The following is a 21,994-nucleotide window of genomic DNA, read 5'->3' as shown; positions in this document are numbered from 1 at the left end:
ATAATGTAGCAAGTTTTGTTGTGGTATCACAAAGATTTTTGCATCATTTGATTTCTACATGTAATGAAAGATTACACCAGTTCACTCATGGAATATTTTCAGCTTTTCTCGTACTTGGCATTTCAAGAAAGCCCTTGGCATTTCAAGAAAGTCACCTGGGCCATGGTCTGTTCAGCACTGGCCCAGTCATTACTTAATGTAACCCCTAAGTGCCATAATCCACCATGCTGGCTGCTTAGAACCTGTGTTATATGAAAACCTTCTTCAATGGTGGTGGATGGTTAAAACTGTTATGTCTAATTTTGCAAATTTGTAGCTGTTTATTATTCTTGTAGGACATGACCAGTACTGCTTGTTTGTTTTGCCTTAACATTTCCCCCTTAGATATTTTTCTTCATGAAGACCTCACAGTAAAAATAGGTGATTTTGGTCTAGCTACAGTGAAATCACGATGGAGCGGATCCCATCAGTTTGAACAGTTGTCTGGATCTATTCTATGGATGGTAAGCAAGGGAGGAAGTGGTGTGTTTGTTTCAACAAATTTAATTGCCTTTGGCTAAGGTTTCTAAGACTATCACTCCAGCACACTGACATATACAAGCTGTCTTAAGCTGGAAAAGCAGTAATATGAAGTACTAAATGAATGCATTTTAGTTCTTTAAGCATCTCTCTTCCAGTAGTCGGCAAAAAAAACTTTAATGTCTTTATCCCTTATTCTGAGGTTTAAACTGAAAAGAAAATGGTGGCTAAGGAAAGGGGTATGATTAATCCAGGGTTGAGGAGAAGGTGAGAAAAGACACGGAAAACATCCCGCAAAGGAGCAGAGGAACTAGCTCAGCCAAAAGTAGATGTTCTTAAGTTGTAAGGATTCAAGTGTGGTTACTCTCAAGAGGTTGTACAACTCGCTTAAGTCTTAATAAGAAGTATAGTTACAACCTCCTGTGCAACTCCACTTTCTCCTTTTCTCCCTGAAGAAACTGAAGGCTCTACTAGTTGGCATTATTTTCAATGTTGTTATAATTCTAGTTTCAAAATAGCTTCTCAGCCTGGACAAGGTCATTTTATTCTGTCATAGAGGAATCAAGGGATCACCAGGCTGAAATGAACTGATGGATTTTGAGATTCATATCAACATTGACTCTATATTAGGACCCAGTAACATCTGAAGGCAGGAGTGGGCCTTGCACCTGTTATACTCTGGACAAGTCCTTGTTTTGTTCCTGGTATGTGAGGCGCAGCCCAATGTGGTGAAATAAAAACTAATTCTTTGCTTTCATGGTACAGGCACCAGAAGTTATTAGGATGCAAGATAAAAACCCATATAGCTTTCAGTCGGATGTGTATGCATTTGGGATTGTTCTTTATGAATTGATGACTGGACAGTTACCGTACTTAAACATCAACAACAGGGACCAGGTAAGGGATGGGAATGGATTGACTTCAGTCAGCTGGGGCCTGAAACAGAGATTGATTCAGCCTTGTGAAGTGCACATTCTGATGTTTTGGGTGTTTGATTTGTGTTTCTGATTCTGATGTTATGAGATTACGTTTCTACATTTTCTGGATCTGCTTCAGCCATGTAGTGCCAATTTACTTACTTCTCTTTAGTTTTCTTTTTTGTTCTTTTTTACTTTAGTAGAGATTTTCAGCTTCTGAGCTGGTTGCCAGGATACTTACTAGGGAGAGAGCAGGTTACTTAATAGTAATCTAGTTTAGAATAGTTCTGTGAAGGTGAAATGATCCTCCATATGTTCAATTATTCCTCTCCCCCCACCTTGCATTGAATAATAGTTCAGCAACTGGATTGGCAAAATGGAACAGCAATCATCTCGCTGAATGTTTTATATTCATTTCAATCTTGAGAAATGCATGCACCATCTAATTGAATTTCAGGATATCAGCATTTCTCAAATCCTGCTTGATGGAGTATATGACTTTCCAGAGTGTGTGAATCCTGTAAGAAGATTACTTAATTGTGAACAAATATTTCTTAAGTCTAATGATACCACATGCCTGTAATATATCTCCACAGGATAGGCACATTTGCGAAGGCATATCTGATTAATTATTTCCCTGTCTAATCCGAAAATAGTATCTATGCATCAAGATCTTTGGTGTAAACTATTCCATGTCTGGGCAGTGATATATTTATGTTGTATCTGTGTCCGCATCCCTTGTTTTTTCACTGTCAGTACTTGAGAATTGCAACCATAGCAACGTTCATCTTTGAATGCCATTTTATAAGTCTGCTTCCATATTTGTCAGAACACTTCATCCCAATTCATCAAATTTGGAGTGACTCCTTTTTTTTTTTTTTTTTTTTTGCCTTTCCTTTAGAAAGAAGGGAAATGTCCAGATTCCTGGCCAGATGGATATAGCCTTCTAAAAGCAGTATTCGGGCATTGTTTTATTTTTACCTTTTGAGATTTGAAAGATGAACCCAGTGCTGTGGGTGCTCACAATTGAGTGGTGAAACAAATTTTAATTTGCAAGTGAAGCCAACATATAAAAAGTGATCTAATGTCTTGAGTCTATTGTCTGAAAAGACGTAAATATGGCTCACTCTGTGTTGGTGCATCTACATCAGCTACTATGACATAACTAAGAATCTTAGTGAGCAAAGTATCGTTCTTGTTACACCTGAGTGTTTCTCTCACCTTAACAGATTTTTCTAGACAGACTAGGACTGTTCTTGTAGTGATATTCTCTTTTCTTTAGTTAAAATAAAAGTTTATTCCCTATATTACTTGTAAAGATAGTATTGGAAACATAAATAATAACAAATTTGAATAATTTCAATTTAAGTAGTGTAATTAGTTAAAAAAGAGTAACTTCTAGATGATGTTAAGTCTCATTGCAGCAGAGGTAAGGGATGGGGTAGACAAGTCTTTACTATAAAATGCTGCTCTGGCACATGGGGATTTCGAAAGAAACCATATGGGAGTTTTATACTCCTCCTTGATGCCAACACAGATGCAACTGAATCAGAAAGTTGAAAAAGGACCAGGATTGTGTTAGTATAAATAACATGTATAGCTTGCTTGAGATGTGGGGTTTTTCTGTTGTGTTTTTTTTTGCCAGTGTTAAGATATGGAATAGTTACACTTCGTTAAATATAAGGTATGATACACCTGCTGGGTCTGTCTGAGTATTCAGAAAAGGTAGTGATTATCTGCTGCAGCATGAATGGATCTTTGATTAGCTAGTTTGAAAGGGCTTTTTAGTGTCAACGCAACTACAGTACTCAAACCACATTGCATTTGACCTTGGCTTGACATGGCGATGTTTTTTTATATATCCAAGAGAACATTAACCATATTTATGCTTTACTTTCTTGCTTTCTATTAATTTACTTTGTTTTATGCTTAAGTTTTATCCTCAGGTGAAATATAAGCCTTCCATGTTAAAAGAATTACTGTAAAAATACAGTAAAAGCCTGTCTGTCCCCCCTTCTACAGAGGAGAGGCAGTTTCTCTTTTTCTTTTGTGTTTTTTTGGGGGGGGTCTGGGGAAGGTGGTCAGATGTCAAGAATAAGCTTTTGTGGTGGAAAAGTATATGAAGGAATTTATTCTTGAAAGGTAAGGGTTTTTAATATCTGAAGTCCATGTGTTTCTTAAAACACCTTTTAGTGTGAACTTGCTATTCACTTATATTATAAAACAGAATATTTATTTTTACAGAATATTTATTTTTAGGCATTCTTTTCCTGCCACAGAGTTGCTTATTCTTGTTTTTGTAACAGTTTTTGACACCGAAGAACCGTTCCTTAGATGATTATTGCTATAAATGGTAACCATTTACTAGTGTTCAAGTTTCACAGAAATCTCTCTTAGGAGGAAGAGGAAAAATCTAATTTTTCTCTGTACTGAATAGGTTAGCAAGCATTACTCTAAGAAATTTGGCAATTTCAATACCAGATAATGTTTCCTAGGAGCAGAAAACTTGCTGCTGGGACTAAAATGGTCCAGCAAAATGTTCATCTTTTGTTACTGTTTGTTTTATGGACTCATCTTCTTCCCCTTTCATCTTTTTTCGCCTTAAATAAAGATAATTTTTATGGTGGGACGAGGATACTTATCTCCAGACCTCAGCAAAGTACGGAGCAACTGTCCAAAAGCGATGAAGAGACTAATGGCAGAATGCTTAAAAAAGAAAAGAGATGAGAGACCCCTTTTTCCACAGGTGAGAAATGTTCCTCTTTAGTTCTCAGTAGACTTTACAATTCACATATTAAAAATAAAGATCAGTTATGAACTCGCTGCCCAGTTCAAAATTTTTTTTATTAGTGCTGTAGCATGACTTCATAAGAGTATGTGTTCAGTACCTGGCTAGTGCTGTTTAATTAGAAGTATTTATTTTCAGTTCAGAAGGCAGGTATTAAAATTACTTGTGTAGTTGGAAAAGCATTTATGTGTTGGAGAAATTTCAACTGGGAGACAGTGAAATTAATAATCACAGTTAGACACACAAATTAGAACTTGCTGTGTATGTTCTCAGAAATCTTTATACCCCCTCCTTGCTCTCCCCCAAGCTTTATGATGGGGAAACTGATAGTTTTGTCACAAAACTTGATTTATCATGCCTGCTGAGGAAGGTTTGGATTCTAAAAGCTTGGTGGGGGACCTTATTTTTTTTGTTTTGCATGTAAACCCAGCGTTTTCAAAAAATAAGGAGCTCCCCCTGCTGGCTTTATGGTAAATGGTATTAAGCAAACTGCAGCCGAAGCTGTGTTTATTTGCGGCCATGGTAGGTATATGTACTAGTGCATAAGCAAGGAGGCAAATAAAAGGCAACTATATTCATTATGCTTACAGAGGGAAATCAGTATGCCCTTTTAAAGGGGAAAATGAGCCAGTTTCTTCCCAAAATGTCCTTTTCAGCTTTTTGTGGATATAAACATCAGAGTGCAATGCAGTCATCTATTTTTAAAAGTTTCTGTTTAAATTTGCATATAAATATTTTTTGTAGTTAATTGATGTTCTGCCTTTGGTTTTAAGAGACTGTTACAACTTTGGAACAATGTATTTGATCACTTATTTTCTACTTGTTTTAGATTCTTGCCTCCATTGAGCTTCTGGCCCGGTCATTGCCAAAAATTCACCGCAGTGCATCTGAGCCCTCATTAAACCGGGCTGGCTTCCAGACAGAGGATTTTAGTCTATATGCTTGTGCTTCTCCAAAAACACCCATCCAAGCAGGGGGATACGGTGGGTTTCCAGTACACTGAAAAGAAATGTGAAAGCATGTGCCTGTGTGTCTGTGTGCTTGTGTGTTCCTGTGCGTGCAACACACGTGTACATTCTCGGTTCCTACCAGCTATGTTTTTAATGTTTACTGAGGGAATGAAGACTCACTTCCGAACACTGGGCATTGAATGTCCCGAGCACAAAGTCTGTGTTGGTAAGGAATGCCCTAGGAACAGCTGGCACAAGAAGAATTATAAGATCACATAAGAGAAATGGGAAAAGTCACTTCAAAACAAGCAAAAATCCTGTTAAGGTCATTGGATGTCATTTTTGCTTGCCTGTGTGATTTTTGCCTAGTTTATTGATGGGAATTAGTTACTCAGGAGTGTATTTGATTTTAATCTACTCAAGCTATAGTGGTGTTTTTTTTACTTCATTTGAGGTCATTATATTTGAGCAATAGGCTTTCGATTCCTCAGTTAGTAATGCTACTCATATTTGGGAAACAATTGGAAAAATAAACTTAGCTTCAAGGCTGAGCACAGTCAAAACTTCTTGTGGTCAGCAGAAGCAAGCAGATACAACACAGAATCCAAACAAAGAACTTAGTGACGTGTGACTCTTATTTTGAAAATTGAAGTTTAAAATAGTGCTGTTTAGAGAACATATCTTCCTGCAGAGGAGTGGTGGTGTGGGGTTTTTTTTACTTTTTATTTTTGCCTAAATACTCTGACCAGCTATAGTTTAGACCATCTCAAAATGTTCTATTACAATGCAACATAGAAGAAATTCTGAATCTGCTTTTGCTGAACTGCAAGAATATTACTGGTAATGGTGCCTGTATCCTTCAATTAGCATGGATTTCAAAACTAAAAAAAAAATTTAAATCTCGAGCATAACCAAATACTTTAAGAGAAAAAGGCTGCTAACACCCGTAATAGGAAAATAGGATTTGAAAGAGCAGTTGTTTTCATGGAAATCAGTATTATACCATGAATTCTGTTAAGATGAAATGTTTTAATTACTTTAATATCGTTAAGAATACCACTGAACATGCTTCTGTTCAGTGACGAATTGGTTTTTTCACTTCCATATAAAAGCTGCTAGTTTGACTAGAAGTGAATCAGTGAAGCTAGATATCTAAATAAGAAAGCTAGACACCTTACCAAGATCCTGTCAGCTTACTTCAAAGATTGTGTTTTTCTCTGGAGCATTCCTCTGGAACAGGTGAATCAGAGTAGTGGTTCAGGTTATATCAGTCTTTGATGTCAGATATGAAAACAATAATGTTATTGACTGTGTTCTTGCGTATTTTGAAATTAGTTATGTGGTTCTGTTTGTTTTAAACTGCTAAGCTATTAATTTTCACAGATTCTTCTGCATCGGAAATGAGCTATTGCTGCTCTTGGTAGGACTTCAAGGGCCAGGAGTGTTCTTAATGGCTTCTGATTTGCATACTTACAGAGAAGTTTGCATGTTGCTAGCAATAGGTTTTTGAAATAGATCGGGAATTCAAAAAAGGTTTTCTTTTCTGCTGTCCAGCAACTGAGCCTTTTAAAACAGGAGGCAGAGTTAGAGAGCTTGAAGATATGTAGGCAATTTCTACATTTTCTGGCTGGATTCTAATGGTCTTTTTGGCTTCTGCTGTTGGAACAGTTTGGGAACTAACTTTTCTCATTTTGTTAGGCAAGAAAATTCAGCTGTTATTCAACAAGTTAATAACAAGCTGTTATAAAACAAGTTATTCCTTGCAGTAGTGTTACCCTCTTTGTTGTTAAGATTGTTCTTCTGTGCTATAGGAACTACAGTTATGGGAGCGGGGGGAAATACTGCCATCCTGAGACACATTTGGCCCCATTTCCTGCTGTATGGTCAGTGCATTAGAATTCTTCCTGTGTCACCTGTTCTTACACGTTGAGTGTGGTTTGGGATCCATGGCCATACCATGATCTTAGTTTCTCACTAAACATTTTATGAAGCCTAAAAGGAGGCTGGTTTTTGTGGATCACTAGCTTTAACTGACAGAAAGGCATTTAGGGCTTTAACTTCTGTAGTTTGTCATTGCTGCTTCAATGAGATTTGGGAGCATATGTAGGATGAAGATGCCTAAATACACCTGTGGATTTGGGTCAGTGTTCTCAATGATGCAACTCAGCTATATTGTTTAGAAACAGATACCTGTCAGTCCTGAAAACAGGTCTGTAGGATCCCAGGCTTTTCTGGAGGGGTAGTTTATATGCAAGATTCTTTTTTTCTTTCTTCTCTGCATCTCAGTATAAAAACAAAATCTGTCTTGGTACCTTGTAGAAGGACCAGATCCTCATAAATGCTGCTGTATATTCTTCTGAGGATACTAATTATCCACATCAGGGTATGTTCCAAATTTTTGTTTAGCCGGTGGATGATATCCATACTAGAAGAACAGCGTAAGATCCAACAGAAAACGGCCTCTTTGTCACTTTTTTTCTGTGTCTATGAATGGAATTTGCTGTTTCCCTTTAAGTCAGTTACTCTCTACTTCAGTAGACAAGGCTGGCATGGGCCTGGAATGGAACCATTCTTTTCCTTAGGATTCTTCTGAGAAACATGGCATCTACCCCAGGATAAGGAGTACATCTAAGATGTCTCACGTATACCTTAGTGACCTCAGGAATCCAGATTACTTATAAATTTGTGAGAGTAGAGATTGGTAACTGCATCCTGAATCCTTCCAGGAATAAGGGGCAGCAGCTTTGCTCAGAACATGCCCTTATTATATATTGTTTGGACACAACATGAAAGAACTTCTTCATCTTTTTTAGTACAGATTTTTGAAAGTGTGCATTTAAAATAGTTTCCACTTGCTTTGCATGTGATGAGTATGAAAAGACTGTAGCAACTAGCTTGAAAGGGCTCTGTAAGAAGTGTAGATTTTCAAATGCTATCCATCCTTTAGAAAGGAACTTATTTGTCACCAGTCAAAGCAAGTATCTGAAGATCTGCTTGATAAAAAGCACACCAGCACGTCTGGCTCACAAGGAATAAAGATGTCTGGGTTTTTCACATCCCAAATGGCTAAGTATGTGGTTTCATAGCTTTGTGGTAAGCTAATCTGATTTGGAGCAGCCATGGCCCAGCTCCTTACCCTTGCACTGGCAGATACTCTCCGATTCCACAAGTCCATTCCACGCAGTTGAGCGGGTTCCCCCCCGACACCAACAGAGCAGCGCTTCAAAAACTGCTTAGAAAACTCTCCTTGCCCACCAGCCTGAGCTCGCATTTGCTAGGTGAGCTCTCTGAGCCATCTTGCCTCAGGGCCAGTGTGACCCAACGGGCAGGTCATTGCTCTACAGCTCAGGTCAGGAGGCAGAGTGGGACTGCAGTTAAGTCCCAGTTTAGATTAGCATTGGCTGTTACAGAATGGTGTCCAAAGACTTAGCAGGGCAGAATCAGGATGATCCTGTTCCTGCAGGACAGGGCATATCAGGGCAAATTCCTAAAGCTGTCTTCATTTTGTCCGTTCATTGCTCTCAGGCAAGACCTTCCTGTCCTGCTAGAAAATGGTGAATTCACAGTTCAGGTTACTTCATTTATCTGTATGCATCTAACTCTCAGGAAGAGGTTGCCTGTGTTCTCTCTCCCTCTCCGACAGATGGGGTTTCTTTCAGAAGATAAAAGAACCAGCTACAAATATTTTACATCTTCAGAATAGAAAGGGTGACATAAAGCATTTTAGCTACTCCTCAGAAAGTCCTGACGACACCTAGCAGGATGAAGGATTCCTGTATGTGGATAGGTATAGCCATCTACATTCCTCATCTAGGGAAAGCTGTTACTAGTAACTGCATTTTATACATGTTCAATCGACATAATCCCATTATTAGATGAACATGTTAACCTCTTTTGGTCTCCTATTGATTTGAGATCAGATTAGCACCTGAATTTTGAAAGGGGAGATTTAGCATTAGCTTGTAAAAAAAAAAGTCTTTGCTAAGGTTTTATTTAAATGGAAGAAAAGTCTGAAAATCACCTTTTTATAGCTACCATTCTATCTGAAATGCTTCTTGACTTCTGATCCTGTTTTTCCATTGCCCTTTCCTAATTAATGGTTTATCTTTAATCTTCTGAAATCCCTGTATGACTATTAAAAGCTGAATTATTACCAGAAATGGGCAGAAGGACAAGATGAGTAATGAGGGAGCAATCTCTTGTTTATAAATTGATCTTTAATCAGCAGTTTAGGAAAGCAGACTGAAAAATAAATTAAGTAGAGCATGTTTTGAAAGTGTAGCTAAGCATGAATGTCATTCTTAAAAATCAGCCTCGCAGGCAATACTTGATGACTTTTTTTGTCCTTCTCTTTAAAGAAAAAAAAGTACAAAAATTGAGGTGTTTCTAGAAGATACTGTAAAGAGCATTAGGAGATGGGTGAAATATGCCAGGGATAAGCAAGAAAAATTATCAAATATTTAGAGTATTTTAGGGCAAGGGGTTTTTTATCTGTTGGTGGAAGTAGTAAAATAGGCAATTAGATCCATCGTAAAGTTTTAATTCTTTTGTTGTTATAACTTAAACCTACCACCACTGTCTATCAAGACACATAGAGCTTGACGTCTCTCACAGCCCCCTGTGCCAGCCACCCTTACTTTAGACCTTGGATGTACTCCCTTCTTATTTCCTATGGCGCACAGAGCCCTCTCCCCTCTCTCTGCTTTCTTCATGTTCCTTTAGATCAGCTGGATCAGCTGTGCCTACCAGGCCCTGTAGATGCCTTTTCTTCCCCCTCCCCATGCAGACTGCTGATCACTCTTCTTGGTTCTCTTTTTTATAGAGCAAGACATTCCAGGGACTTAATGCTATCAGCCTAAAATTCTGTTTGCAGGGATATTTCTGGTTTGTTTCTAATATTCAGAATAAGAATCTTAAGAAAAAACAAAGCAACAAAACTTGCACTTGAAAGGATGGAAGGACACCAAGATAGGGAGCAGGTGTTTGGATGTAATGGCATTCAACACGCTCCTGTTGAACGGACAAAGGGTCTCATGCCTGCTTATCACTCCTTCATTATAAGGAGAGCTCTGAGGAGTGCTGTGAAGAAAGGGGCATAAACTAACCCAAAATTCATGTGAAACCCAACACAGGGAAGTTATGTACATTTCTTTTTCTCTCGTTCCCGAGTCCTTTTGGTTAAGCGTAGTTGGACACCCCTCCCTAAAAATCCTATAGAATACAATTTATTTGTGGGTGGCAGGGAATTTTTTTGGCTAAAGTATAAGATGAAGAGGATGAGTATCAACTTTAGCTTCTATTCAAGGCTCTGGCAAACTTCTTAAGACTTTGGGCAGCAATTTTACTCTGTGCCATAGTTTCATCATCTCTGAAATGGGACTACCATACCAGTCAATCTCACGGCATACTGACACTAAATAAAGTATGTAGAGTTTCAGGAGATCATTGCATGTGAAAGCACTGCATAGAATTATTGTTTATTCAGCAGTTCTGAAGGAAGCACAGGGTTGCTTTATTTGTTGTGCCTCCCTAGTAGCGAGGCCTAATTTCTGGTCTGGGAGTGAGTACACAATCTCACCATTCTTATTTTCCTCACAGTAGGTTGCTATGTTGCTCTCTAAACCAGATCCTAGCATTCTTTAATACTGGTTTAATATTCAGGCACTTTATATAGTCTTTAAAGGTTAACGGGTATGTCAAATAGTTCTTTGTTATTAAATCAGTTTTACACCAGAATAGAAATTAGTTTGCAGTCTGACACATTTGTTGCAATTGTTGCTTTTCAGGAGGATATATGTGCAATAAGGAGTTCAAAATGAAATTTAACTGACATGTTTTATTTTCAAATGCATGATGAATTAGACTTTGCTTGAACTTTCAGACCTCTGTCTTGGGAAGAATGGGTACAGCTTGCTTCCAAGAAATTCTTTTTTGGTAAAATATGCTGGGTCTGTATTCAATGTTCTCTCACTATATATTCTTTTGTGCTTTAATTTTAACAGTTTGCATTTTTTAACATCTTTTATATTGAACCTAATGTTCAACCAGTCTGGAGAAGATCTCTGACCACCTAGTAACTGCAATCACCTTTTTAAACCAAGCTCTTGTCCTCCCTCTGCAGGAGAATTTGCAGCGTTCAAGTAGCCACAGCACCATGGCAGCACCCACTCTGTTATTTAAGTCTTGTGTTCCTACAGTTTCTTAACATCAAAACTCTGTTCTGCTCTGCAAAACCTAAAGTAATTTAGAAAAGATATCCATAAGCTTAAAAGTGGAGCAGAATGGATCTGCCAGTCCAACACAATGGGAAAAAGTACCTTTTTGGGAACCAGAATCCTCTGCTGCCAGTGTTTCTCCTTCAACACAAACCACCACGTGCATTCGGAGACCCGCAGTGGCTGCCTGTGCCGTTGGCATCATTCCCAGGAGAGAGGAGAGGAGAGGGCGCTCGTGGTTTGACTGTGGTGCTCGGGCATGAGGGATGGAACTGCTGCTGCAACTTAGGAGACTTGCTTTGGATGGTCTGCCAGTTGGCTTTCTCCCTCTAACAACGTACCATCAGAGGCTGAAAATCTGATGAGTGCTAATTTAAAAGAATCATCCTCCGTTCTGATCTTTTTTTTCCTGGTGTACTCACTGATTTATGGACAATGCAGTATCCCCTTTTCACTGTATTACAATGTCAAACACGTAAATCTGTCTATATTATTGGGTTTTATTCCAGTAAAATTAAAAGTGTGGGGTGATGGGAGCTGGAGAAGATGTTACTCTAAAGGCGAAGAGGTTAATCTGAAGGAAAAGGGGATGCTGCTGCACCTTGTTTTAGATTTACTTTATCACTTCTTCAAAAAACAAACAACAACCACCAACCTTAACCTTTTTCTTTTTCCAATATTTTCTTGGTGTGTGCATATACAACATCTTTTAGAAGGATTTGGTAGATCCTTCTTTTGTTGGTCCAGCAACAAACGGAAGTTTAAAAAAAAACAAAATGTAGCGAGATTGTCCTCTCTCTTATTTTTTTCTTTTGTATCATATGATACAATGTATTTATCAAAGATGCTACCACAGCATCTGAAGTCTGTAGAATTCCTGATACAGACTGTGAATGATGTATGTACCTACTTTAAAAGTTTTATTTTAAACGAGGGTGCAGGTTAATGCCAGGTACCTTACCAATATGTAATGTTTTCATAAATGGGGAAAAAGTTCTCAGGTTGAATTGAATACAAATACAAAACCCCCTAGAATTAGACATTCCGAAAATTATGTTTTGGTACTTTCAAGAGCTTTTTTTAAAGGATTTTTATCCTGTTAACTAAACATCCTCTGATAAGTGTGTGTATAAATGTGGAGCATCTTGTCCTAATGGCAAGTTGTTAGATCAAAACAAAACGGTACTTGCTGGATCCACGCTGACTACTTCTCCTCTCATTGCTTTCTTCCCTGTCATCTCTACCCTTCCGTTTGTCTTTCCCGTTTGTACACTTTGCAAACTAGGATGAAGGTGGCGGTATCTCCATTAGAGTGCTTTGTTTTCCTGTCCTCCAATCCTGGTTTTCAAATAGTTGGTAGCTTTCTGACAAGTTACCCAGTCAGGGAAAAAACAACTCATAAAGTTCTGCACATCGTTTACCTCTAGTAGAATACCTTGTGATGTGATCTGTTTGCAGAGTTCTCTGGTATGTGGTATTACATGTAAATTATCTGTACAGAGGCAAGTCAGACCACATTAGAAAGAAATTCAAGCTCAGACAGAAGTTTTCAGAATTTGATTCATATCTGCCCTGTACCACGCCAGGTGAGGCAGGAGAACCGAACCCCCTCTAGCAGGGAGGTTCTTGCTGGGGGAAGGTGAGGGGTGTTAAACAAAATCATGACAAATAAATGAAGGAGTTAAATGTGTGTGAATGTGGTGTCCGTGCTAAACATGGGTGTATTGGGTGAGGACACTGTCCTTCCCTCCCTAGGAGAGTTGGACTATTTCTGTCTGCAGAAGGTTTCTCCCAGGCAAAGGGAGAAATGCACATCGGTAGTGGAACGTGCTTTTAAAACCCTGGAGTTCCGCAGTGTTGCTGGTAGCCTGTTATGTTTGTCAGGAAATATTTACTGGGGTTATAGGGACTGGACTAATCTGAAGTGGGAATTATAACTGAAATACTGTGTATTCATATTAATTCCACAAACATTAGCAAGACAGCAATAGCAAATGACTTAATAGTCACTACAAGAATGAAGTAATTCATGTTGGTACATGAATAGAATCGATTCTATGTACAGGATGCATTTTAAAAACAAAAAAAAAGAAAGCACAAATTTTTTCTTGTCTGCTGTGGGTCTTCAGATGCTGTAAGGTTTTTTTCCTTGTTGAGATTGACAGGAATTTAAATATTAGCCATAGCCACTTTCCAGTGTGGAGAAGCTAATGGGTGAGTGGTGGTGTGCGGACCTGTGAAATCAGAGTGCTCCCTGGTGATCATTGGAGGCCAGTACCTAAGAGGTGGAAAGAGCCTGGGGCCACTGGGGTCAGCAGGCAGGTGAGAGCATTTACAGATATGGACTCCCAGAGGGGGTAGTAGTCACTGCTCATTCTCCTTCCACCCCATGCATTGCCCCAGCCCCTGTATGGGCTGTGGCCTAATTTGTACATGTCGGGCATACTGGAAATTAATGTTCTCTCAAAAGAAATGGTTATCGGAGCAAGTATGTACAGGTGGTTCAACAGTCATTTGTTTCACAGAGCTTGTTAAAAGCCCTAGTTTCCTTCCGCAAGGTCATGCTGGCAGAAGATTGTCTGCTAAAATATAACTGTTAGGAATTTCATTCTATCTTTGCTTAAAATGAACTTATTTTTGTGAAGATTCATTACCCATTAGTCTACAATATGCTTCTTGAGCCCATAGGAAAAGCACAAGGAAAACTGCTATCCTTGTCCATGCAAAGCACTTTATAAGTAACACATGATCTCTGGGGTTTTTTTTATTGGGGTTTGTTTGTTTGTAGTTTTGTTTTTCTGTTTTGGTTTTTGGGTTTTTTTTCCCTGAGGAATGTGCAAGTTGTTTGGCTGCTGTTTAGAGAAGTCCTTTCAGGATGCATTTCTACTGGTTTTCACATTTGTTTGTTTCCCTCTAGATAGCTGTAGTAATGTGTGTTTGTCTGTAAGAGGTCCCACGTAATTCTCATGCAAAACTTTGGAATAAATTTGGTTTGTAAATAACTGGGATTATTAATTTTTTTAATCTTTTCCTTCAGGAGTTTTTCTGGATGTCTTGCATGCCATCAGAACCAGTCTTAAAGGTGCCCCGTAGATGTTTAGTGAATGGGGAGATAAGAGTAGACAAGCACTGAGTGCCCTGTATAGCAGCGGGATGAAGGAAGTAAACTGCAATGACCAATACGTTCATGTCCATTACACCAGATTTCTTAAGCTTCTCTGCGGTGTCCCAACCACAACCACATGCCACAGTATGGAAATGTTAGTACATATTTTGTGTGCGCGTGTTGGGACAAACATCTAGACAGTCATGCTGCTTTTAGCTCTACAGTGTCTAGTATCTAGTAATTTGCAAAACTGCCAGCATCCAGTGCTGGCTATTTATGTCTTTATTAACCACACATATACCTTCCCCTCTGCCTTTCCTTTTCCGTACAGTTAGAAGAGGCCTGTTATCTGTTACATCTTCCCTGTCAGTACGTGATTGTTTCCTGCAGTGTATTTGCTGGAACTGGAACATTGTAGTGGAGCTTAAACCAAATGGTATGAGTATAGAGGCCTGGTTATTTTGAAAGTAATTTCTGTGTGAATTAAGTCCTACATGGCCCCAGATACAATTAGCCCAGTCATTTCTTTTTTGCTAAACTCATGCAGGTCATTAAATGAATCCATTTCTGCTTTTTATGCTTACCTAAAATCATATTTTCTTGTACTGGAATGCTCTAGCGGCTGATGGTGATACAGAATGTTTGAGGCCAAATACTGCCATCTTATCATGGCCTCTCAACATCACTTGGACTAGTATGTGCTCATTAGAGGGAGAATTTGGCCTTCATGACATAAAATGAGTGAAATGCTGACTGTTGATAAATACCACGTCTTTCCACAAACGCCCAAATCGGGGGAAAAAAATACACTGAAGATCATGCATAAATAGGTTTGCTTCTGTGTTTGCCTGGTGATGTAAGTGCATCCAGCATTTTACAGAACATTTGGGGAATCCAGATCCCCAGAAACCTCACAAACAAGTACAAGTTGAAGTTTTGATAGCTGGAGGGGCTAAATTTAGGGAAGAAGCATGTAGACATTTCACACTTCTGCAGCCTATAGATTTCATTCCCTTCTTGACTGTGAGTACAGCATGTGTAGCACAAACTATTCATAGTACTGTAGACAACATGTCTTCTGTCTGTTGAAAAAAGTATCACCAGTAGCACAATACGACAGGCAAAGCTTCTAGGTACAGTCAAGTTCAGTTAAAAAGCAGTTGCATGAGTGGACTGTTACGGCATCACATTGAAGGTGCTGGGTGTTCTGGTTTTCTGTTACGCATTTTACATCGAAGTTTATGAAATGAACTTTCTGTTTACTGCAGCCTTGTTAATATGCATTTGCACTTCATATTTGTTTTGGCATGCATTTTAAATATCTTTCTTCATTGCTTCATTACTTCTTAGCTAGTAAATAAAATTATCAGAAGAGCGGAGCAGAGCAAAGTTGTTAAAACTTTTCCTTTGCATTTAAGTTTCAAGGATGCTAACACAGAAGCTACTAAGTCAGCACCATGACAGCAGTAAATAACTATGAAACTGTGGAAGGAGGAAACTTTAAAAACTGCAGAATATAGAGTACACCAAGACCTAATTCAGATGAAAACTAGCATATCTCTTTTTCTAAAGAAAAGAGAGCTACCAAGACCCTCTGTTAAATGGTTTACATAGGGATCCCCCAAAACAGTCTTTGCAGTTTGCCAAATGATCATGTGCCTTCACAACCTTAAAAAGTACAACAGAATGTAAACCAGGTGCTTTAAAACTAGAGCAGTGGCTTTGGTTTACTTCTGATGCAGTAGTTTTGTATATAGCTATTACTGTAGATAAGTAGTTTGGAGTTGGTAAACTTCTGTAAAGGAGCAAGGAGGGCAGAAAGCATTCCCCAAAATCCCTATGATCATTTCAAAGCTAGGAATTGAAGGATACCTAATTCAGTTACAGTAAACCTGCTGCTTGAAATCTGCTCTATCGAAAGTTAAATGAGGTTCATTTAATTTAAAAATAAGCAAGCCCTCCTCCCCCTCCAAAGACACAAAGATCTTGTTAAGGAAAGGTAATAGAAAGCTCCAAAGAGGCCCCAAGTTACTGTCATAGCATCTTGGAATGAGGTGGTAGATGAAAAATGAGAGCTAGATGAGGAGAAATTGATGGCTAGTACTCATGTAATCAAAGTCCACATATATCAGACCATACAATTAATTCCCTGGCCCAGAAGTGCAATTAATTTTGTTTTCTGGAATATCAGCAGGTTTCCTTAGTTCTTCCTCAGGCCTCTTGCAGTTGCTCTTCAGTGATCGCATACTGTTATTGCACGGTAACCATGGGAGATGATAGGTGTCTTGTCAGCGGAGAGATAACCAGTATGTTTGAATTTGATTTGTTCAAATTTCAAACAGGTTACATAGACTTCTGGCAGTACCTACATACCAGTGTCATATTTAACCTACTTGTCCATAAAGGACAAAATAATGGGGTTTTGGTATTAGTGCTTTTTCAGATCTTTTTCTTTTCTTCTCTGGGGCAAGACTTTGGGCATAATTGTAAATTATAAAGTTATGCCTAAATGCACAGTTCATATGAAATATCAGACCAATTTTAATTTGGTTTTGTTCCTTTTAGGAAGCAAAGTGTAAAAACATTTTACTAATGTTCCAGGAACTATCTGGAATCCTTTTACCTACCCTAAATTCTGCACTAAAAGTACATGTGAGATGATGTTTTGTCTGTTTTTAAACAAAATCACAAAGAAACTATTTCCCTAAGAGAAGGGAGCTGATGGGAGTGTTTAGAAACTTCTAAACTACCTAGGCATTTGCTTCATAGTATCACAGCAGCAGTGTGTTCAGCACATCCAGCCTCCTTAAGAGCCAACAGTGGCCTGTCCAGTCATTTTGTCTAGTTTGTCGCCTTTGCAGCAGCTGTACTTTAGAATAAGCCTTGTGTGACATTTACTTTTGAGCGAGTAAAACACAAAAAATAACTATGTTTTCTTTTTTGTTTGGGTTTGGAAAATGGTTGGGTTTTGTTTTGATAAATGTCATTCTGTGTTGCATTTGTGTATTCACCCTAGTTGAAAAGAAAAGCTGTGTGTTTGAGAGTTCAGTGGAACATTAGGAGAAGAAATGAAGCCCACCATCTGGGCATGGATCTTGGGTCTAGGGGGCAAAATGGACCAAACTTGGGTGTTGGGTTATTTTGGGAAGGTGGGGGGTTCCGAGGGCATAATTTAAATTAACTCTGTCTAAAATAAAATGTAAGTGCAATAAATGTGCTTTTTTATTCAAAGCTGTGAACCTTTAGGAAAAAAAAAAAAAACACCAAAAAAAAATCAACAACAAAAAAAATGCACATCATTCCTTCATGAGCCTTGTGTCCTACCTGCCTCCCCTTACTCCCCCCTCTCCACACTTCTCCTCAACTGACAGAAACCTGACAGTGGGCAACCTGCATGTGTTGGCAACCCAAATTAGTGTTGCTTTTCTTCTGGTCTCATTTGTTGGGATTGGGGAAAGTCCTGCCCCCTACTTCTTGCCACCCTTGAAATCCTTTGGGATCCAGTGCTGACCTGTGCTGCTAGAGCAGGGTCTGCCACTATTCGGGATGCACGAGCCAGCCCACCTGTGCTGCGGTCATCCTGACTGCGAGTACAATACAATGCTCCTCCTGGTCCTTTATCCTCCAGTTGTAACTTCCCACCTCATTTCAGGTGTAGTGATGGTCTCGCAGGGCTGGGCAGGTGACATTTGTCTTAAGCAACTGCAAAAGTAATTAGTCATCAGCTGCCTAATTGGATCCCTTTTTCCTGTTGTCAGAACACACATGCAGGCTGGCCACTGCTGCCTTCTGTGCCTCTGCCTTGTTTTGAAGGAGCAGGTATACGTGTTTGTAATCTGTTGTGCGTTATTTGCACTGTCTCTCTCTCTTACTTGAGCGCAGGCTGCTTCTCCTAGATTAGGAAAGGCGCACCGGTCTCCTGGGGGGTTTCCACGTGAGGCGCAATGCATATGTTTCATTAAAAAGTGACGGAAGGTGTAGCACTCAGTAGTTGGAGCCTGTGGGGGAGTAAGAGAGGACTGGCTTGTTTAAAGTTTATAGACATACAGATCTATATCCTTTAAACTTGATTTTTATATATAGTCAAGACAATGGCATTACCTCATAATACAGAGGCTTGTTTATGAGAGGCAAAGCATCTAGTAAGGAGAGGAAAGGGAAATTTATATACAGATTTGATTTGTTTGTTTGTTCCTTAGTGCAATGAAATGTATGTCCCACCAATTTAAACTCTGTGCTAACACATTCCTTTCAGCTTTTTTTTTTTTTTTTTGACCACCAGAGGTTCGCAAGGGGCTCATGACTGCAAAGTAGAAGGTCCAGTCTGGTTACTTAAAAAACCAATTGTGTTAGTAGATTTCCATAGCTGCTTTTTAAAATCTACAATGGAGTAATTGTTTTGAAACTTGTATTTATTTTTTAATTCATAAAAAATGTTTATTTTCGGTTTCCTGTTACATAGGTCATGGCAACTCCCCTTCTTTCCTTCTCAAGTTTCCCTTGTAATTCCAATACAACTTATTTTTCTTGTTTGTTCCTTCCCCCTTTACTTTTGTTGTCCCTTCATTTGTACTTCGGAGTTTTTCTCATGTAAATTTGTACAATGGGAAATATTGTCCAGTTTGGTTAGAGAGCATGGAGACTTAAAACATATTAAAATTTGATAGCTGAATTCAGATTGAAGAAAACTATTTCTGTGTAAAATTATTTAAAGAACTCTGTATTATATAAAAGGCAAAAAGTTCTATGTACTTGATGTGAATATGAGAATACTGCTATAATAAAGATTGACTGCATGGAAAAGTCTGAAGGAGATTGTTTATCACGTAATTCACAACTCCTCTTCTCCATGGAGTTCCAGAGGTACAACTAAGGTGGTTAAGGGGAGGGAAAAATTTACTTTGATGTTGTTGCTTTAGAATGTAACTCTGGAAGGAGGAAAAAAAAAAAACAAAACACAAACACACACACACAAAACCAAAACAACAACCAAAGGATGCCTGGAGCACAACCCACCTCCCTTCATCTTCCTTATGCTGGACCGCTGCCTCCTTGACCGCTGTGCTTAGCCCTTCAGCGTTTTTACCTTTGCAGAGAATTTCACTTCACAAGGATTATTCTGGACTTTGGTAATACCCAAGGGTGATTTCCCCCTCAACCTGGGGAAAGCTTGGCACCAGTTGGTCTGGGTTTTCTTCAGGGTAACTTACCCTGCTTCTATGGCAATTGTTATTCCAACTGTTATTTGGTGACAAGATTTCAGTAAAATAGCTTTAAGTTAGCTTCTCTGCAGTTCTAATGTGGACAAGTTTTATTTCCCCCCACCCTTTTAGTGGTTACGATGGGAATGATGGGATTCTTACCTACTATGCATTCATGGAAGTTTTAAATCACTCTCTGAACATGGATGTATTGCCTTATTTCTTGGGGACAGCACATTATATATTGAGCAAACATGACAGAAGCTCATGTGGACTCAAGTACCCCACCTCTAAAGCTGTAATGTTAATTCTCCAGAAAGCCTACAGCACTCAAAAACAAAGTACAATTTAGAGGTTGTTTACAGTTCACTTTTATTGAAATAAGGACCAAGGAGCCAAAGCTTTAGTTCCAGGGACCTCTTTGGTTCCAGGGACCTGCAAGTAACAGAAGAGAATCCTAAGAACCTTTTCACCCATCCTTTTCTCACCACTGAGAGCAGGGGAAGGACCTCCTTGATAGCACCCATACTGCCTTCAGCAGTAGTTGAAGCTGTTAGTTTTAGAGCCATAATGTGGCACAGCAGCTTATGAGATAGGATAATTAAAGAATTAATTCTTTATTTAACATAGCAAAATGCATCTTGTTAAGATTGCATTTAGCATCTTAACAAGCAAAAGCCTCAAACCTTCAACTGCACAGGTCTCTCTAGAAACAGAGAGAGCATGTCCTCAAGCTTAGGTAATGCTGGGTCTACAGAACAGCATAAAGAAAATAATTTTGAACTGGTAGCCGTTAGGCTACAACTCATCAAAAAATAAGCTGTTACACTGCAGGCTTATATTGCCAAAACTAGACGACCTGGACTCGAGCGTTCAGGTACCCAAAAAAAGTGTGTGTGAATCACAGAATCATTAAGGTTGGAAAAGACCTCTAAGATCATCTATTTCCAACCGTGTGAAGGCAATAAACAGTGCAAACAAGTATCTGCATTCTGTACAACACATCTGGCACATTTACCTTTGGAAGTGCACAAACGATTGCTGAAAGCAGGGTACCTCTCACAGTACCAAGAGAAGGCGGCCAGTAAGCAGAGCCGGGCACGGTGCCCTGGGGCTGTTTCACAGCCGGGAGCTTTGAAGCAAAGGTAAAGCGCAATCCAGGCTGTGTGTGCGCTAGTGACTGGGTTTATTGCTGTTCAAAGCAAAGCCCAGCCTAGGTGCAGGCCCCGGGGGCCGCCGGGCCTGTGCGAGGAGGGGCGGCAGGAGGCGTACCGGTATGCTGCCGAGAGCGCCGGCACCCGCGGCTGGAGCCGCCTATTCCGCGTCGTCCGGAGGGATGCCGAGCTCCTCGTCCGTCCAGGCCGAAGGGTCGGGGTAGGGGAAGTGGCCCTGGGAGAGAGGCACGGTCAGAGCTCGGCCGAGGCCCCGGCCCCCGGTCCCCGCCCGCCCGTCGCCGCCGCGCTGGCCTCACCAGCACCATGTCCGAGCTGTGCCAGAAGTGCCAGAAGATCCAGAACCACATGAAGCCGCTGAGGAGCTCGCTCCGGATCACCTGCGCCCGCGTCAGCTCCGGGAACTGCCGGTACCGCGGCTGGATGTGCACCCCGCCGCCCGCGCTGCAACAAACGCACCACCGCCGCCGCCTCACTCCCGGCCCCGCCGGCACCCGGCCCGCCCGCCCCGCTCCCCTCGCCCGCCCCACTCACTGCCGGAGCCCGGTCGCGCCGCTCCCGGCCCGCAGCAGCCGCCCCGCCGAGCGCCCCAGCGACGCCAGCATGATGGCAGCTCCGCCGCCTCCCCGCGCCCCCAAAGTCACCCCTGCCACCTCCCAACAACAGCCGCGGCGATTGGCCCGCCCCGCCGCCCGGCGCCTACCAACTCCGGGTGCGGAGGGGCGGAGGGGCGAAGGGGCCGTGGGCGAAAGCGAGACAAAGCGCCCCGCGCCCGGCGGCGGCGTGGCACCGAGACGCCTCCGCACCGCCACGCTGCCCGCGCCCCGCGGGTGGGCCCGCTGTGGCTGCGAGGGCACCCCTGCCTCCCCACCTCCCCCGGCACTTGGGAGCGGCGGGACGGCACCAACGCACCGGCGAGGGGTTCCTCGTGAGTCCCAAAAGTTGGCGTCGCCCACAGAGGCCGCAGAGGAGGGAGGGAGCGAGCTGACCCCCCCAGCCAAACCGCTCATTTCGGAGCGGGGGAGGAAGGCGACGCCGGCTGCGTCATTTAGGAAGGGGCTAAAGAAATAACCCGCCCCTCTTCTCCCCTGCCAGGCGGCCCACTTGGTCCAGCCCAAGGCGTCCG

The 21,994-nt window shown here is 40.8% G+C and overlaps 2 protein-coding genes across 4 annotated transcripts in view; one reads left to right on the top strand and one right to left on the bottom strand.

Annotated features, from left to right (window-relative positions):
• BRAF (B-Raf proto-oncogene, serine/threonine kinase) overlaps positions 1-17,717 on the top strand; it is an 86,150-nt gene extending 68,433 nt beyond the window's left edge. The window contains exons 15-19 of the mRNA XM_072872061.1: positions 385-503; positions 1,285-1,416; positions 4,048-4,182; positions 5,054-5,207; positions 11,296-17,717. Of these exons, the coding sequence (XP_072728162.1) occupies positions 385-503; positions 1,285-1,416; positions 4,048-4,182; positions 5,054-5,207; positions 11,296-11,318 (563 nt within the window). The 3' untranslated portion in view covers positions 11,319-17,717. The remainder of the gene's footprint in view (positions 1-384; positions 504-1,284; positions 1,417-4,047; positions 4,183-5,053; positions 5,208-11,295) is intronic.
• A 639-nt stretch (positions 17,718-18,356) lies between these two features.
• On the bottom strand, positions 18,357-21,554 carry NDUFB2 (NADH:ubiquinone oxidoreductase subunit B2). Of its 3 annotated transcripts, XR_012044077.1 has the most exons (5): positions 21,403-21,554; positions 21,168-21,312; positions 20,969-21,085; positions 20,715-20,828; positions 20,044-20,131 (listed from the first exon to the last, which is right to left on the bottom strand). XR_012044077.1 is itself a non-coding variant. In XM_072872117.1 (4 exons), the coding sequence occupies exons 1-3, from the start codon at positions 21,471-21,473 to the stop codon at positions 21,011-21,013; spliced, it is 291 nt and encodes a 96-aa protein (XP_072728218.1). In that variant the 5' UTR covers positions 21,474-21,554; the 3' UTR covers positions 18,357-18,493; positions 20,969-21,010. The 3 variants fall into 3 exon arrangements, 2 of the variants coding, with proteins under 2 accessions (XP_072728218.1, XP_072728206.1); XM_072872117.1 differs by lacking the exons at positions 20,044-20,131; positions 20,715-20,828 and adding an exon at positions 18,357-18,493; XM_072872105.1 differs by lacking the exon at positions 20,715-20,828.
• Between the last annotated feature and the right edge of the window lie 440 nt (positions 21,555-21,994).

Source organism: Ciconia boyciana, chromosome 1, assembly GCF_034638445.1.
Source record: "Ciconia boyciana chromosome 1, ASM3463844v1, whole genome shotgun sequence".
Lineage (NCBI taxonomy): Eukaryota > Metazoa > Chordata > Aves > Ciconiiformes > Ciconiidae > Ciconia > Ciconia boyciana.
The sequence above is the reverse complement of the archived record's forward strand: the minus strand, read 5'-3'. Positions and strand labels throughout refer to the sequence as shown.